We start from the raw sequence: 16,268 nt of genomic DNA on the forward strand, positions 1-16,268 counted from the left end.
CGAAATGCGATGTTTAATGAATTTTCCTCTCTGTCGCCGAAACAAAACCACTCCCTTTTCGCCCTTGTATAGCTTCATCTGTAACAAAGAAAAGTTAGTAAAGTAGTCCGTTAACGATGCCGCTGTAATTCAACAAAGAGCGCCGTTTGATCCTGTTCCCTCCGCCGTCAGTCACTATTTTTTTTTCCTTTTGTTTCATTGTAAGTTATTTATATATTATTGCCCAATTAGACAGACAAAAAAAAAAATAATAAAACCGCAACGCTGTTGGCCGTACAACTATTGTGAGCAGCGTTTCGAGGCATTGCTACTTCAAGGCTAAAAATAAAACAGGAATACAAATTGGAAGGTGCGGACTGTGGAAAAGACAATCTCTTACCGACAGACCAAGATAAAATCGAGACCCCTGGAGAAATCGGAAGGAGAGCCAGCATAATTACAGCAGTTACTTTCGCTACGTTTGTTCAGAAAGTGTTATGGCAAACTTGAATGTACGAGCACAATCAATCTGGAATCGGGATTTCTGACTCTGGTTTTCGATTTCGTCCAGAGCATAGAGCCTTAGGTGACCGCTGACCAAAAACGCGCGGGCTTTAGGGACGAGTTTCTAGAAAAGAATACATCAACGGAACAGCTAGGGCATTCAAGCCCAGGCTCAAGAGGAAGCACAAGAGCCACGTACAATTACTGCGGTGTAGGGAACACCGCAAAGAAACCCGTCATGCAAAAACACAAGTGTCAGTGCAAGGGAGGACAACAGACTCAGAGGAAGGATAAGGGCAACGACCTATTACCACAACTTTGTTGCCAGGGACCTGTTTCTCGAAGATCCCGAAACGTTTTCGCACCCGAAAAGCCGTAGCAAAATCTCAAACCTTTTGACTACAGAGCTGTTTTATTCATATATTCTTAATAAGAACAGAGGTTCTCTTCATACAAGGAGTTTCAGGCGTATACACCTCTTTGTCTTTAAATACCGATTAACTAAAAATGGCTTTTCAGGCCCGAAAAGATTCCGGGCTTTCGAGAAACGGGCCCCAGGTCTTTTCCCATAATCTCTAGGGAAAAGCCCTAAAAACGAGGTTGCCAGTGCCAGGCCGCAACCGACCTCGTTTCCATGGGGCCCTCCCAATCAGTAAGAGAAAAGCCCTGGCAACGAGGATGCCCCAAGCCCCAAATCGAGGTTCCAGAAGCGAGACGTTCTGAAACGTGAATTCGGTCATCAAAGACCACGTGACATTGTACATTTAAGTAGCTCCAAATCTGCTTAGGGATGTACTCTCTTACTGTTTGCAAAATTAATAACTGATTTTCATGTTTAATACACTTTGATTATATTTTATCGCTTTTAGCTCGGGTTTTTTTTTTTTTTCTTTTTTTAGTGACATTGCAAGAATAGATGTGATTTTCAAATTAGCTTGATGAAAATACCTTTTTTTAAGCTCCTATAATGTTGTACATTACTTAATTTAAATCGTGGAACACCTGGAAACTAGCGAACAGCTAAGTGTGTACTTGTCCACGTTAAATAAAGTATGTCTATGTCTATGTATGTCTAATGGCACGTGGCACAAAACCATTTTGAAACTATGAACAACGTGAACAACGACTTTTCTATAGTCAGAAAAATCAGATGACGAGGGAATCGACGACTGTCAAACAGGCAATTCTCATTTTGGCTTTAATTGCATTTTTTGTACAAAAATATTATTCACTTTAAACGCCTACCTAAAATGGAAATTTTAACCCTCGCCCGTGTTTTCTTAGGGACGGGCCAGTATTTTTCTGGGATGGGTGCGTTTGGAGGGGGGAGGGTAATTAGGCAAAGTCCAAAAAAAATAAATAAAGAAAAAAATAACACTTCCCACACAGCATGGCATGGGGGAAACATCGAGCAGGTATCCAGGTCCAACTTTTGATTTAAAAAAACCTTGCCCAAGTTATTGCCCACCCATGAAAATCACGCACAACCTACAGGTGAGAAAAATTGCATGTCCCAGAAAATTGCCTAACAACCCATCGTCCCCCCGCCCCCCCCCCCCCCCCCATGAAAAATAATGGTCCGTTCCCTATCACTATCCCTAACCACGACGGCCTTTTTTGAATTAATTTAACATCAGCGACAAAGCTACCGATGGCGCACTTGAACTGCATCATCGTCTCTTCGATAAGTCTATTCGTTTGATATCTCGCGCAGTTCTTCAAGCAAGGAATGGCAAATGATGATGCTAATGAGGATGTGATGACGTCGTTGACGATATCGATGTCGATGACGACGACGATGATGATGACTATCACGACGACGACGATGACGACAACGACGACTATGACTATGACGACGACGACGACGATGACGACGATGACGACGACGATGACGACGATGACGACGACGATGATGACTATGACGACGACGATGACGACGATGATGACTATGACGACGACGACAACGATGACGATGACGACGACGATGATGACAATAGGGACCTTTAGCAATGACGACGAGAACGTGGACGACGACGTATATGACCGATTGAGCCCTGGAACGGGACCGTCGTCCACGGCGCGAAACGTAAACACTTTAGTAAACCGGTTACGTGGACGAACCCTTTACTGCAGCTTTCTGTGGCAGTCAACAGGAAAATGTCAAACAAATGTCAAATGTTCCGTTAATTTGAAAATGCAAAAATTATCCACTACAACAATTTAACGTTTATTCAGTGTTGTAATCAACGTCAGGTGATTCAGAGCTAAGCTAAGTTTATAGTCGATCCGAGCAGTTCGGATATTCTTCAAAGCCCAGAACTCTTCTTAAAAATGCCAACTGGTATAAATTACAAAACTATAACGAAATGCCCGCGATTTGTATTTATAAAAGCACTACTACGTACCCTGCAGTACTTTTATTATCATCCGCCATTGCTTTCTCCACTTTATACTGTAAAGCTCTACCTGCAACTCGAAAGAAATCAAGTTTTTTTTCCATCACGGTACGATCAAATTACTTCGGCACTGTATTTATTCACTAAACGACCCTTTACATTGAAGAAATTCCTAAGATACGTAAGTAGAAATTAGAAAACAAATAAAACATACTCGCGTTCTCGGCAAGACGGCAGATGGCGGCAAATGGCGTCCTGAACGAGATGTGGACGACGAGTAGTGCTCGATTGGGCATGCGTGGTAGCTTCGAAGTTCGTTTTCCCAACTTCCGGTCGGTGACGTTCACGTTCTCGTCGTCATTGCTAAAGGTCCCTAATGACGACGACGACGATGACGACGACGATGATGACGACGATGACTATGACGACGACGATGACGACAACGACGACGACGACGACGACGATGATGATGACTATGACGACGACGACGATGATGACGACGACGATGGCGATAATAATGAGTAAAGCGATAAAGACAAATGTTGTTGTACATAATATTGTGTTCAGTCGTATAGCGCAAAACCATTACGAGCCACAAGTGACTAAGCTGACATTGGGACGTGTTCTCACCATAACACCGCAAGAAAATTGAGAGTTGTTGTTATTTTAGCATTCGAGTTTTCGTCAGAAGTTGCTTCTTAACAAGAAGGCGTTTCTCGTCGCTGGCTTGAATTGTCCGCTCATATTCCTACTGCTTTTTCCACCTCTTCCCAGTAACGGATATCCATTGGCAAGGGACTGTTCACATCACTACAAAACATGGCACACTGGAAGATAAACAGATAGAATCCGATACATGTAGGAAAAATAAATAAATGGTATTTGGCAATGCTGTGCTAATTAGGAACACTATACATGGAGACACAAAAATGTATTTAGTAAACAGAACTTGTTAAGAATCCTGACAAGCCTGAAGCTGACCAGTTGGTTATTTACAAGAATAGAAGAGTTGAGTTTGGGACCAGCGAACACAAATCCATCCAGTGACACGGAGTAAGATTTGAACCCAGGGCCACGTCGCGTCCTCGTTCCAAAAAAACAAACAAACAAACAAACATGAATCTGCCAAAAGGAGATCAGAGAACATCAGGTACACGATTGCTTTTTGAATATAAATCTAAACAGGCCGACCTACCCCAATGCTGTCGTTATGCCTTCCTACAGAGCCAATGTAAGAGGCTGTTTTTGTGCCCTTTTGAACATATCTCTTGGACTCTAGATCCCAGGGTCTTTTCCTGAACCGAGTATCCAGCTTAAAGATATGCCCCTCAGTGCTGAAGATGTAGTTCGAAGCATCTTGATTGACATGGTTCTTTTCATCAAATAACTATAAACGGAATAAGTTGTCGTCAGTAACCTGTGGTGTGACTGCCTCGTGTTCCGGTGCCATTCATTAACATATCAGTTACTTTAACATGTTGTTAAGTAAGTGATCTTTATTTGTTTCAACGTTCAGGGAAGTGTGGCAGACAGGCAGACTGACTGACTTGCTGAGTAGCTGAGTGACTCGCTGACTTGCTGTCTGTCTGACGGACGAACGGACGGACGGACCGACGGACGGCCGGACTGACTGACTGACTGACTGACTGACCATATCAGAGATGCACGGAGGGACGCACGAACCGACGGAATATGGACAATCGATTGACAAGCTGCTTTGCTGGTGATCTTAATCTACTTGTAATACTCACAAGGTATAAATATTTGCTCGTTTCACTCAAGAAAAAGCTTTCCATTCTGTCCTCTTGAGTTTTATCTTTCACATCGTGTAAAGTAGCATAGCCACATCTACAAACAACCACAAATACAAACAACCTTAGGGTCAAGAGTTCATATACCTGTGAAATAAAATATGACGCTTGGCAGCGCTCGAATTCTCGGCTACCAATTTCAAGGCCAACGTATTGTGTAGTTCCAGAAAATATCCATACCTCCCCTGCGGAAGACCCCCGTCCCCACCCCTCTGGAAATTCCAATTAAGCTTTCTATATTTTTTTAAATTTGTTGGTCTTAGAGAACCCCCCACCCCCACCCCAGGAAAAGTCCAATCCCTTCTGTGGGGGGAGTATGGGTACATGTATTTTCTGAAACTGCACATTTTAACCATCAGGGCAGCACCAGTCCAATTTTATCCACCTAACTTATTTCGCCGTGACATCTTAACAGCGAATGATAGCCAGTATATATATAGAAAGGGAAGCCGAGAGACTAAAACACTAACCTGGCTTTAGAATGTTTTTCTATGTCCCTTATGATTTCCCGACCAACGTGTAGATAGAACGGATGATGGGTGGCCTTTGGTAGAAAGATAATTTGTTATAGTAATTAGAAGCCTCACAGGCTTACCACCCAACTCGTAATATTTTTTCCAACGCAAAAAAAGACAATTGTGCTGTCCGCCAAAGCCTGGCTGGTTTCCACTAGCGACGAGTCGTAGCCGGAGTAGTAAGAGAGCTTACTCGACCTAGTGAATATCGAAAATCGGAGTCGTACGGTAGGCGGAGTCATAAACTCGACGGAATCGCAGTCGGAAGAATCAGAACGTTTCCATTTCTTCCGATTCTGTTTACGACTCCGTCGCTTATGATCCAGATCCAATACATTGCCAAACAGAGCCGAGTTTTTCCTACGCTACACAGCGTGTCTACAAATGCAGATGCTGAAAGGAGCTAAGTGAAAGTCACGGTATTTTGAAATATATTGACATTTCATTCAATAAACTTCAGCTAATTATTGACCTACAAGTCTTACCTGATGTAACAGGTAGGTTGACTCTACCAACTCGGGTCTCAGTGGAGAGAAGTGCACGTCAGACTGCTTTGTATGCCAGTTAAATCTCTCTGGCATTGCTTCGTACTTTTTCCAGATCGTATAGTACAGAGCATGCGTGCAGATAGCTTCTTTGATATCTCCTTTTAGTACCTAAGAAAACGTCATAATCAATCAGTTTAAGGCTGTTATTCTGCTTGTAGTTTCATTTTCAGTAAAGCATTGAGTAATTTCACCATTAGATCTGTCAGCACTTTGTGATCTTGCCTGTTCCAGGAGTTCGCTTAGTTGGAAGTAGCGAGAAAAGGTACGACAGAAAAATAGAATACGGCAGGGGATTGGTCGTTCTTTGCCCCGCTTGCTAACCAACTGAGTGCCTGCAAAAAGCTATTTGCGACTTAGAGACAATTTCCTTTTTGTCTTAGTATTGAAAATGTACTTTTTCTTCCTAGAGCATGGGACACTGAGCGTTTCGCTTTAACTTTTTGCTGTTCCAACTTTACTTTTCTATTTTATGGCAGAGTGCACTTTGGATAGCACTGGTTCCAAAATTTCTGTTCTGCCTATCAAGAGTCAATACAAACTGGAAGTGAGCAGGGACGGATCCTGACTGTAATGTGTCAGCACTGTGCATTACACTCTGCACCGTACGTCACACTCCAGTGGCAGATCCAGACCTTGAGCTAAGGAAGGGGACGGTGAGGGGGGGGGGGGGGGTTGGGGGGTGGAGGGCGGTTTTGTTTTGCTTGCCCTGCCGGCTTTTCTTCCTTTCGTAATTTCTTCCTTTCTACCCAAAAGAGAGAGAGAGAGAGAGAAGGGGGGGGGGGGGGGTCCCCGGGCCCCTCCCCTAGATACGCCACTACACTCACCAGCCAGTTACATGATAACTAATGTTAACCTAGTACCTGAACCCCTGCAAACGAAGCGGACAGCGCGTCAACCCAGGTGTTTACCGTTTCGCCAGAATTCATGTTGACGTTAACATACAACGGTGTCGTGCCATTTCCCTCGTTGCATTTGAGTCGACTAGAGAAAATGAGGGTGAGACATGTTTTTAAACGAGCTAAACATTTTTTCTTTAAATATACAGTTGCCACTATTTCAAATTCTCAGAGGAAACGGCAAATAATTGTCAAAATATAGCTGATAATAATATACAAGTAACATGAAGTTGACATGTGATGTTTTCTATGCCGCTTGTGTTTTAGGTACAGAAAGTCACCAAAAAACATACCGATCATTAGTATTTTTTTTTTTTAAATTTTATAATAATCTGTAAGATCTCTGTACTAATTATTTTCTTACCCTTTTCGTAGATATCTATTTATTGCTCTATATATGTCATTAAATCTTTTCAAATCCTCTGTCTCGCCAAACATGATGTAGCCCTAAAAGTCAAACAAAATGCATTCAGTTTCGAGAATTTACAAGTTGCAAGACAGGACCTGCACCCTGCAGTAAACGCGCCCTCAACAACTATTTTTTTAGCACCAATAGTGATCAGAACTTAATTTCTCCTCACAACGCCAATAAACAAGGCCAAGCGTGAAGTTTACTAGAATTAAGGGAGGCAGCGTGGCAAAGTGATTGGCGGGGGTATAGTTAAGGGGGTCTGGGGGTGCCCCTGACCTCCCCCCCCCCCCCACTTTTATAAGCCTTTTTTTAGGCAACTAATATACAACAGGCGGTGTAAACGACAAGGAAATCTGGTGAGTACCCTCACTTTGACACAGTGTGATCCCCCTTTGAAATCCTGGCTACGCCCCTGAATGGGGTGCTGGACTTGAAATCCAGAGGACGTGAGTTCTAGTCTTGCTCTGACCATGAAGCTGGAGTTGTTTCTTGGTAGACCCTAGCTCAGCTCCTCAGTCATGCTTGTCAATAGCCAGCTGGTCTGTCTCCCGCCAGTAGGGATTTTTAAGCCTATTATGTTTATTTGAAATATTGGTTTCTTTCAATTTAAGTGGCATGCCTGAGAACTAGCTAAGTGTACATGTAGCTTGAGGTATCAACCACTATAAAAATTCAACATTTAACGTTTCTTTCTTTCTTTCTTTTTTTTTTTTTTTTTTGATGAACTACAAAATTCAAGTTTTCCACTACATACACTGTACAATACATAGCTGATATTTACATAGGCTATTGCACTTACCAAAAAAGCAGTGTGGTGGAAATTTCAGCAGAATTACAATATCACAGTTAGCAAACCTATCAACAACTACAGTGTATACTGTATATAAGAATCTCAATTTGTACCTTAAGCAGATACTCATAAAACGAGTCTAAGCCAGCTCCTAATCCGCTCATTTTCCCAGTCCAGTCCCCTGTCTCCACATTTATTACATTACCTACAGCAATCAATAATGAATTACATGCACCATTAGCCGAAGGTCTTTTAGTTTAATAGGCTGAATTCTTACACGTTCACTGTCGATGTGGGTGTCAAGATCTAGAATGTACATGTGCACCGTAGCCCATGGGCTTTTTTACAAGGCAACACAATTTGTGGAACACGAAAAGAAAAATTCTGACTTCCAGTTGCTTTCGCACACCTATTTTTACTCAGTCATGTCTGGCATTTAGCCGTCTACAAAAAAATTACACACACATTGAATGCCAAATGTAGGTTACTGGGTTTATTGTCCTTCAAATATTATTGCATGAAACATAAGATTGCTCTCCAGGAGAGAGATCGTTTTTAAGCTAAAACAAGTGATTTTAAAATGGCTCTTTCAGCATTCAAAGATATCGTTAGTCTCAGATTTTGGCACTTTCAATTTAAATAACAATGTACATGGGAAGAAAACTGCTGCACTGGAGCAAATGCCAAATGCAGATTTTGAAAACTGGGGATGGGATATCACATAGGGATATCATCAGATATTGGCCCAAGTTTTGGCTGCAACACAGGAGACATGCCCAATCACACTAACCTCAAGCTCAACCTGGAACAGTGATAACAATGGCAAGCTTCCTTACCAAGCAGCCCTGTTTCCCGTGATCGGTGCTTCCAAAGAGCTGCCACAGCTTTGCGAGCTAAATTTTCAAACACTGGGTCTCCCAATAACCTGCTCAGGATCCCAAACTCTAACAACATAGTCCCGGCTCCAGCTGTACATGTCTCTTTATAAAACACTGAAGGTAGTCCATCCAGTAAATTTATCTTTAAGGGAAAAAAAATGTCAGTAAAACATGAGTGTATGACAAAGATAGCTATACTGTACAATGTTGGGCTTTTTTCTGGAGCTATTTCAAGCATATTTTACAAGGTTTCATGAGAAAAAAAAACACTTTTGGGCCACTCCAAAGACAAATTGAACATAAAAGAACAAAAATTAAAAACATCTCTGCATAGATTGGGACAAAAAAGATGATCGATCACATTGTTGCATCTTAGCCTTAATCGTCCACATGGAAGGGATATTTTCTTGCTCTCTTTCGCAGTTGGTGTGATTTATGTATTAAGTCTTTTCCATCGAAGAAACAGCAAGCGTTTTCACTACAAAATTTTCCATGAGGGAAGTTTATTTCAAATTCCACGAAAGAAGCTACATTTTGACTTCAAAATATCCATCACTTGTTGTTGACATACATGTATAGTGACAGCAATTCTCATTGGTTCAAGCAAAGAAAGGGATTGTTTATGTTACATCAAATACAATTTCTGAGAATGACAACAAGTGCCAGTGTCTGGACGTCCAAGAAACGCCTGGAAGTTTTATTGTTTACGAAATGGAACATTTTGGAAGGTTTTGGATGCTTTTTCAAAGGTAAATCATCTTAAAATGACTTGTACATGTGGCATTTTTCCACGTGAAGCGTCAACTAAATAAATGGTTTATTTTATTAAAACTGTGCAATGTTTCATGAATTATGTGATTTTCCATGAATTGTGCAATCGGATGCAATTTGAGGTCAATGGTGCAAAATCGCACCATCAAGGCCTGTATCTTGTCGCAAGACCACAAGTTCCCAATTTTGATCCTGGTCAGGGCTAATGAGCCTGAACCATTTGCTCTGGGAGTCCAGCATCCTGACCATTCAAGGATGTTACAGCTCCCTGTCTAAACAGGTATTCAAAATATTACGACTTCATTCGTCTGGACTTTCCCATGATAATTAATACTTACCCTAGGGTATGGTATTTGTGTTGAAGAATATTCAAAAGCTGCCAGCAGCCTATTTGCAACATCTTGGGCAAGAATTAATAATTCATTATCATAGTCTGATGGTACCATGTCACCAAATGGCTGAAGAGGATCTTTTATGATGAGGTGTGCGGAGAGGAGGGATCCTAAGACTCTAATTTTAAGAGCAAAGATATAATAATATATTATTAATAATTGCTTTGCTTAATAAGCTTCTAAAGTACCATGTCAGATTTGTATATGTACACAGTGCAAAATAATGCATCTCTCAGCAATTCTGCAAACTATAATAAAATTTTAACATGTCCATGTATTTGCAAAAAGTAACTTTTATATATACAAGAATTTGCCTAGTATGACTTGCTCTTGAAATCACATAATTTGTTACAACTCATGAAATGTCATATTGTTACACCAGGTTACATGTAAATATCAATTTGAATGTAAGGTGGAATCCCGCTAATCTGGTCACCAACTGACCACAAAAATCAGGCCATGTTAACAGGGTAACTGTATTAAAGGGGTTCCTTAAATTAGAAATGACTGACTGAGCTTTTGTTCGGGTCAGAATAAAGCGGCTATAATAAAGAGGTGGGGTGGCTGTAATGCGAGGTTCCACGATATGCACAGTAGAACTTGAAGGCATAAGCACAGTGTACTCTCTGAACCATATATTTAAGCACTGGCCACCATATGAATATTTACCTAATATTCCTTACCTGATTGTTGCTTCAAAGACTTGAACTGTATTGTTCTTTTCAAATGTTACAGAGTCTATAACAAGCTGTACAGCTCGCTTAAATTCACTGCTATTTCCCATGATCTAACAAAAACAACAGTTGACTTAAATCAGTAACAAGCAGAAAACGATGGGTTTGTTTTTTAATTATGCAAGTAGCAGTTGCATAATTTGCATATCATATAAATCATTACAAGCATTTAATTTATTATTAACATTATTTTAATAAATTCTAAAATAAAGATGTATACATTTGCACTTACTGCTAATGTGCCAAGAGATTCTAATAGTCCTAATGAAAAATCTCCTAAAACATCATTGATATTAATATTTGACCTGAAGGGAAGAAGAAATATTAGAGATTACAACTAGCCTACAAGTAAAAACATTTACAATAATCTAACAAATGAATCTAACATAAAGTTGGATTGCTCTGGACTACATTATTCCAAATAAACTTTGCTACACTCTGTTGATCAGAGGATCATGTGTACTAAAGGCATCTGAGGTTGAGTGCCAATCAATAACCTTGATCAAACCTCAATCAACACCTCAATCAACATCTTGATCAATACTCAGTCAACAGTAACTGCGCCTCTCAATACCATGTGGACTCTAAAGTTTAAAGCGCAACCGACAAACGTGTTTTTCGCTACCGTCAATCAAATGTTCGGCCGCTCCTCCTAGCGTCCCACTACTGCTGAGCACGCAGTAATAAAATCGCTGAGCACAGTTCAGACAACAAAACAGTGCTCGGCAGTAGTCGGAAGCTGGGAGGAGCCACCGAACATTTGGTTGGTGGTAGTGAAAAATGCATTTGTCGGTTGAACTTTGAATTTTAGAGTCCGCATGTTATTGAAAGGTCCAGTAATGGACAATCAATCAACACTCAATTGACAATTGGTCAGTGGTGGGGTGAGTGTTAACCGACTCATAAGTATCGATTGACACTCTATGGCATGTCTGCAATCAAGTGTCAACTGAGGTGTTGACCAAGTGTCAGTCAAGCATCAATCGAGTGTTGAACGAGGGTTGATCAGGAGTCGATTGAAGGTATTGATTGAGGGTATTGATCAACACTCAGCCGTAGATGCCTTAAGTTTATATGATCTGATCAGGGTAAAACAAAACAAAAGCCAATTTTTATATCGCATAAATTTGCATAGAGAGATGTAAGAGCCTGATGTTGCACCAGCTAACATTTCACTGGCTATAAGAGAGTTAAAATATAACAGGCTCAAATTTCCCTAGTTAAGAAAATAAAACAAAGAGTTTGACGTGCATGGTCAATCGTTACCTAGTCCTTCCTCAAATAGTACCATACTTATTAATTGATTGCCTTGCTTAGCTATTCATGGCATAGTGCCACTGTATTTTGTACTGCAGACCTGACATTTTTGTCAAGACAGTGAGACATCCCAGTACACGAACGAATACCAGATTTGCAGCATAGGTGGTGTGGGTTGAATCTGGATGAGAGCAGGTTAAGGCAAGCCAGTTCTGTCAGACAGTAAGGTATTTCATTTCCTGCTCTGATTCAAACCCACACCTGGAAGTGGAAAGTTTAATGACAGAAACTTAGTGCAAACGCTGGTAACATTACTCTGTATATTTCCATGACACTCAATTAATTTGTTTTGAAATGACAGCTGTTCTTGCGAAAATAGCACGTGTCCCGGTTAAACGTTTTAAGTCACAAGTAGACCTACCCGGTAGAAGACCAAGTGGGGTGGGGAGGGGGAGGGAAGAAGTATGTGGCTTTGTGTACTTGTTTTATTAACTGTATTTTTTTCTTCTTCAATCAAAGAAATCAAAAGCAAACACAATAAACTGAACTCCTTAAGCTGATATTCTGCTTACAATGAGCTTAAATATTACCAATCTTAAGCTTATATAGTAGTCATATCACAAAAAACTGATGAAACAATATGTTTACAACTCGATCATCCTTGAAACAATTCAAAGTACATTATTATACAGCGATTGTACTCATCCACGAGTGATCCATTCTATAGCCTTCTATAGCCGAGGTAAACGAAACTTACGAGGAAAACTCCAAGTCACAATTTCTAAAGATCAAATATACATTTGCATCGATTGATCATGACATGCGAAAAACAAATCTTGAACACATACCACTGGTGAGTTATTCATTAATAAGAAAAACACTTACGGATTATTATAGTCTGGTCCTCTTCCTGTACAGTGAATAGGGTCTAGTTCATCTTTGGGAAAGGCAAAATTCATGTAATTGTCATACCCAAAGTAAAACATCTGTTTAGCTTTTTCTCGAAGTTTAACTCGCTCATTCTCGCTAAAATATCGATATTTGCCGTTTGAATCTCTGCTACAGGACTCCTGGTTCTGTGAGGTAACATTTGGTCTTGTAGAAAAAACTGTAAAAGCTAAAAAACTCGTTAAGATTCGATACATTCTTCACCATATCGCTACAGGAAAATGAACGATCTACTACGCCAAGATGAATGTTTATACGGGAGGGCCTTTTGTCTCTAAACCAATTGAAACGTAGTACGCCAGAAGCAGTGATTGGCTACCTTGTGCGCGCGAAAATGTGAAAGACTTGTCACACAAAATGTGAAAATTGCGTGACCATCTAAAATTTGTTTTTCGTTTAGCTTGATATATTTACGGTACCCTACGAAAACATACGTGCACTGCAATTTTTACTGACACGATTTAAGACTCGCTTCAGTGCTGCGATCGGTAATAGTTATTTCTCTAAGACTTTTTGTAATTCGATCTGTTGTTTTTTCTTTTCTGAATCTGTCCACCTTCATCAGAGTTTCAAAATCTAAGTTGGTTATATAGAGTGTGTTCAAGTCAAGTCATCAAATTCTAAAATCCAAAACTAAAGAGTCCCTAAAGGTTTTTATCCTTATCAGGCATACGAGGTACTAAATTCATATCTGTTTACAACTTTCCAGCTCAATAGCGCCCTTCGTTTGGAAACCAGCGCATTTTGAATGTCGGAGTTATGGCGGTGCGTGACAAAAAGCTAAGATCGCGTTTGTCGAAAAATATACACTTAACTAGTGATTTTTAGCCATTTTAGGAGTTTAAGTATTAAAAAAATATAGTGCTTTTGTAAATTTTTTTGTTTCGATTCAGATAATCAGTCGACTAGATCGCCAAAGCACAGAACCTGAAATTTAGTTTCACATGTTTACTCTATTTTCCGGCCGCCATATTGGAGGACAAAGGAGGTCCACCAACATGGCGGCTCTATACTAGGCCTATAATTTTGCGCGGAACATTTCGACGAAAATCTCAACTTTGGGACGATGCACACACCTTAAATTTGGAGAACTGTCTTCTTTATTTATCGTCTATAATATAACAATTTCTTGACTTTATCCACCCAATGGTTTTTGATTTATGATCGGGAATCTCAAAAAACATACCCATACCTTCGATTTAACAGGTGATGGGCTCTTGGATTTACTTATTCACTTGAGAAGCACCTCTTCCTCATTGTGAGTGTTGTAATATAATACAGCGTCTAACATGAGAGCAGGACTAGTGATAGGCACCGCTCTAGACCTGCTACACTCGCTGTCTCCCTTGATATGAACGCAGAGCTTACTCGAAGAGCGTCAATCAACGTGAAAAAGAAATGTTCGTTAAAATTAATATTTGCATAAATTCATTATAATGTAAGCGTTGGCCTTTTCACCTAAATTCGTTGTTATCCGCTTCTATAAAAAATGTTTTCGGCGACTTTCTCAGATCATAAGCGCCTTCCCGAAAAAAAAAAAAAATTCACAATAGTTCCCTCGAATCGGTAGCGCATGCCAAGATGTGGGATGAAAGGAACTGGGACTAATGTTTAGCGTGTTGGGGTCTAAGGCGAACTGAGTCTTACGCTGTTCGAGTCATATGATGTAAACATGTACGACTAACGGAGCTACTTCTTACCTCGTGTCAATGTAAAACTGGGGTAATTAATCACACGTCTCAAATAGGATAAAGCGATTTCTCGGTATACTTTCATTTTCCCAAAAAGACGCTAACATTATGACTAAAACAACAAACTGCTACGACGAGCATGAGTACCTTGCTTTTGGCGCCAATTTTATTCAAGACAGTACTACACCTTATTTCCACCTTTGTATTCGGCTGACTTAAATTTTTTAAGTTGGAATCAAAACTTATGAATGCATACCTCGAGATTGAGTCTTCTTAAACTAATCTAGATTATTAGGTTTATGTCGATTTGGCTTGTCGAAGTCATGCTATGATAGTGTCTCTTCGGAAATGCAAACAATTCCTTTGCAGCTGAAAGTGTTTTTGGCGGCTTCAGTCTGTCTGACTGCCGACGTTGCAACCACCTTTGGTTGGCTTGCTCGTCGGCTCGGGTTCGGTCTTGAGTTCTGGTTTGGGTCGTGTTGCCGGGTTGAGTTGTTACTTTGGGTTTCCAGTCTTTTTCTGCCATTGCGGTTTTGACGGTGCACTCAATTTGTGTACACTTTGCTACGATCGGTAAACAATATTGAGCACGAGTGGTCACTGCAAAGAACTTAGTGATCGGATCCTGCAGATTAATGGTTCCGTCAATTTTTGTCGGCCATGTCATCCCCGATCCATGGTCAATCGAGAGTGAGTATGTAAATTTAACCAAGTTGTCATCAATTTCTTGATCAAGCGTCTTCATCTCGGCGGATTCTCCCAAGCATAAGTTTCCTTCATCATCCAGCAGTTTTAATTCTTCTTTGGAAATCCTGGCAGCTCTGTCCTTTAGAAGGGAGATGAAATAGCGGTACAACGGATATCCCTGCCGATACACTGGAGCGTTGCTAACACTGGCTAAATTCGTACTCTTGCACCAAGTGACCGAAGGCAACCTTCTTGAAAGTGGCCGAGCGCAGACCCGGTTTAGTTTGGCTGAAGAGAACCGGGGTGCTGAATGATGTTGGTTTGATAGGGTTATGTTTCACAGAGTTGAAACATTCCATCATCAGAAGAGGGATGGAAAATGTAAGGAGCGCTCTAGTGATTCACCTGATTATTGTTGGCGAGACACAGAACTTAGACCTTTCTTCTTCTTCCTCCAGTTGTTGTTTCTTTAACAGAAAGCTATGTGATTAATGAAGACGCCTTGCTGACGTCATACAAATAAAAAAAAAGACATCCAGCCGTCATTAGTTATAACCTTCTTATTCACTTGAGAAACGCCTCCCCGTGATTGAGTGCTGTCATAACAGCGTAACATGACAGCAGGACTAGTGATAGGCACCGCCCTTAAACTGGTAGACGCGCTGTACCTCTTGACATGAATTGAACGCAGAGCTTACTCGGAAAGCGTCAATCAACGTGAAAAAGCAATGATCGTTAAAATAATTGCATAAATTTATTATCATGTACGCACTTACCTTTTGTACTAAATTTTGTTGTCATATTACTTTTATGAAAACGTTTTCGCGATTTTTTCAGATCATAAGCTGCGCCTTCCCTGGAAAAAAAAATATAGCTCCCTTGAATCAATAGCGCATGCTAAATTAAGGAGTGAGCTGAGGTGGGGAAACTGGGACTGAGTTTCGGCCTAGAGAGGAAAAAAAAACGTAATAAGCATGCGCGAGTTTTGGCTGTGCGCCAGGCTCCCAGTTTGAAAAAATAGTGGGAATTTTCCACCTAATAAGTTCAGTTCAAGAGTAG

General features: G+C 40.6%; 1 protein-coding gene and 1 pseudogene across 1 annotated transcript; both read right to left on the reverse strand.

Moving 5' to 3' along the window:
• Positions 1 to 1,665: 1,665 nt before the first annotated feature.
• On the reverse strand, positions 1,666 to 13,095 carry LOC110063840 (ER degradation-enhancing alpha-mannosidase-like protein 1). The gene is made up of 13 exons (XM_089281049.1): positions 12,769 to 13,095; positions 10,859 to 10,931; positions 10,576 to 10,679; positions 9,839 to 10,010; positions 8,688 to 8,871; positions 7,965 to 8,056; positions 7,014 to 7,096; positions 6,614 to 6,734; positions 5,691 to 5,861; positions 5,161 to 5,234; positions 4,631 to 4,727; positions 4,075 to 4,266; positions 1,666 to 3,706 (listed from the first exon to the last, which is right to left on the reverse strand). Exons 1-13 carry the CDS (start codon positions 13,026 to 13,028, stop codon positions 3,620 to 3,622), a joined length of 1,710 nt encoding a protein of 569 aa, XP_089137175.1. The 5' UTR covers positions 13,029 to 13,095; the 3' UTR covers positions 1,666 to 3,619.
• A 1,571-nt stretch (positions 13,096 to 14,666) lies between these two features.
• On the reverse strand, positions 14,667 to 15,610 carry LOC149096206 (uncharacterized; annotated as a pseudogene).
• Between the last annotated feature and the right edge of the window lie 658 nt (positions 15,611 to 16,268).

Source organism: Orbicella faveolata, unplaced genomic scaffold (assembly GCF_042242905.1).
Source record: "Orbicella faveolata isolate gen_17 unplaced genomic scaffold, um_ofav_v1 contig_48, whole genome shotgun sequence".
In the NCBI taxonomy this organism is placed as follows: domain Eukaryota; kingdom Metazoa; phylum Cnidaria; class Anthozoa; order Scleractinia; family Merulinidae; genus Orbicella; species Orbicella faveolata.

Excerpts from the sequence above, each read along its gene's own strand:
- LOC110063840 (XM_089281049.1), bottom strand. The coding sequence starts at position 13,028 with ATGTATCGAATCTTAACGAGTTTTTTAGCTTTTACAGTTTTTTCTACA. Across the intron at positions 5,235-5,690 it reads CAACCTACCTGTTACATCAG|GCCACCCATCATCCGTTCTA; the intron begins GTAAGACTTGTA and ends TTTCTACCAAAG. Across the intron at positions 4,267-4,630 it reads CGAGCAAATATTTATACCTT|TTATTTGATGAAAAGAACCA; the intron begins GTGAGTATTACA and ends TTCCGTTTATAG.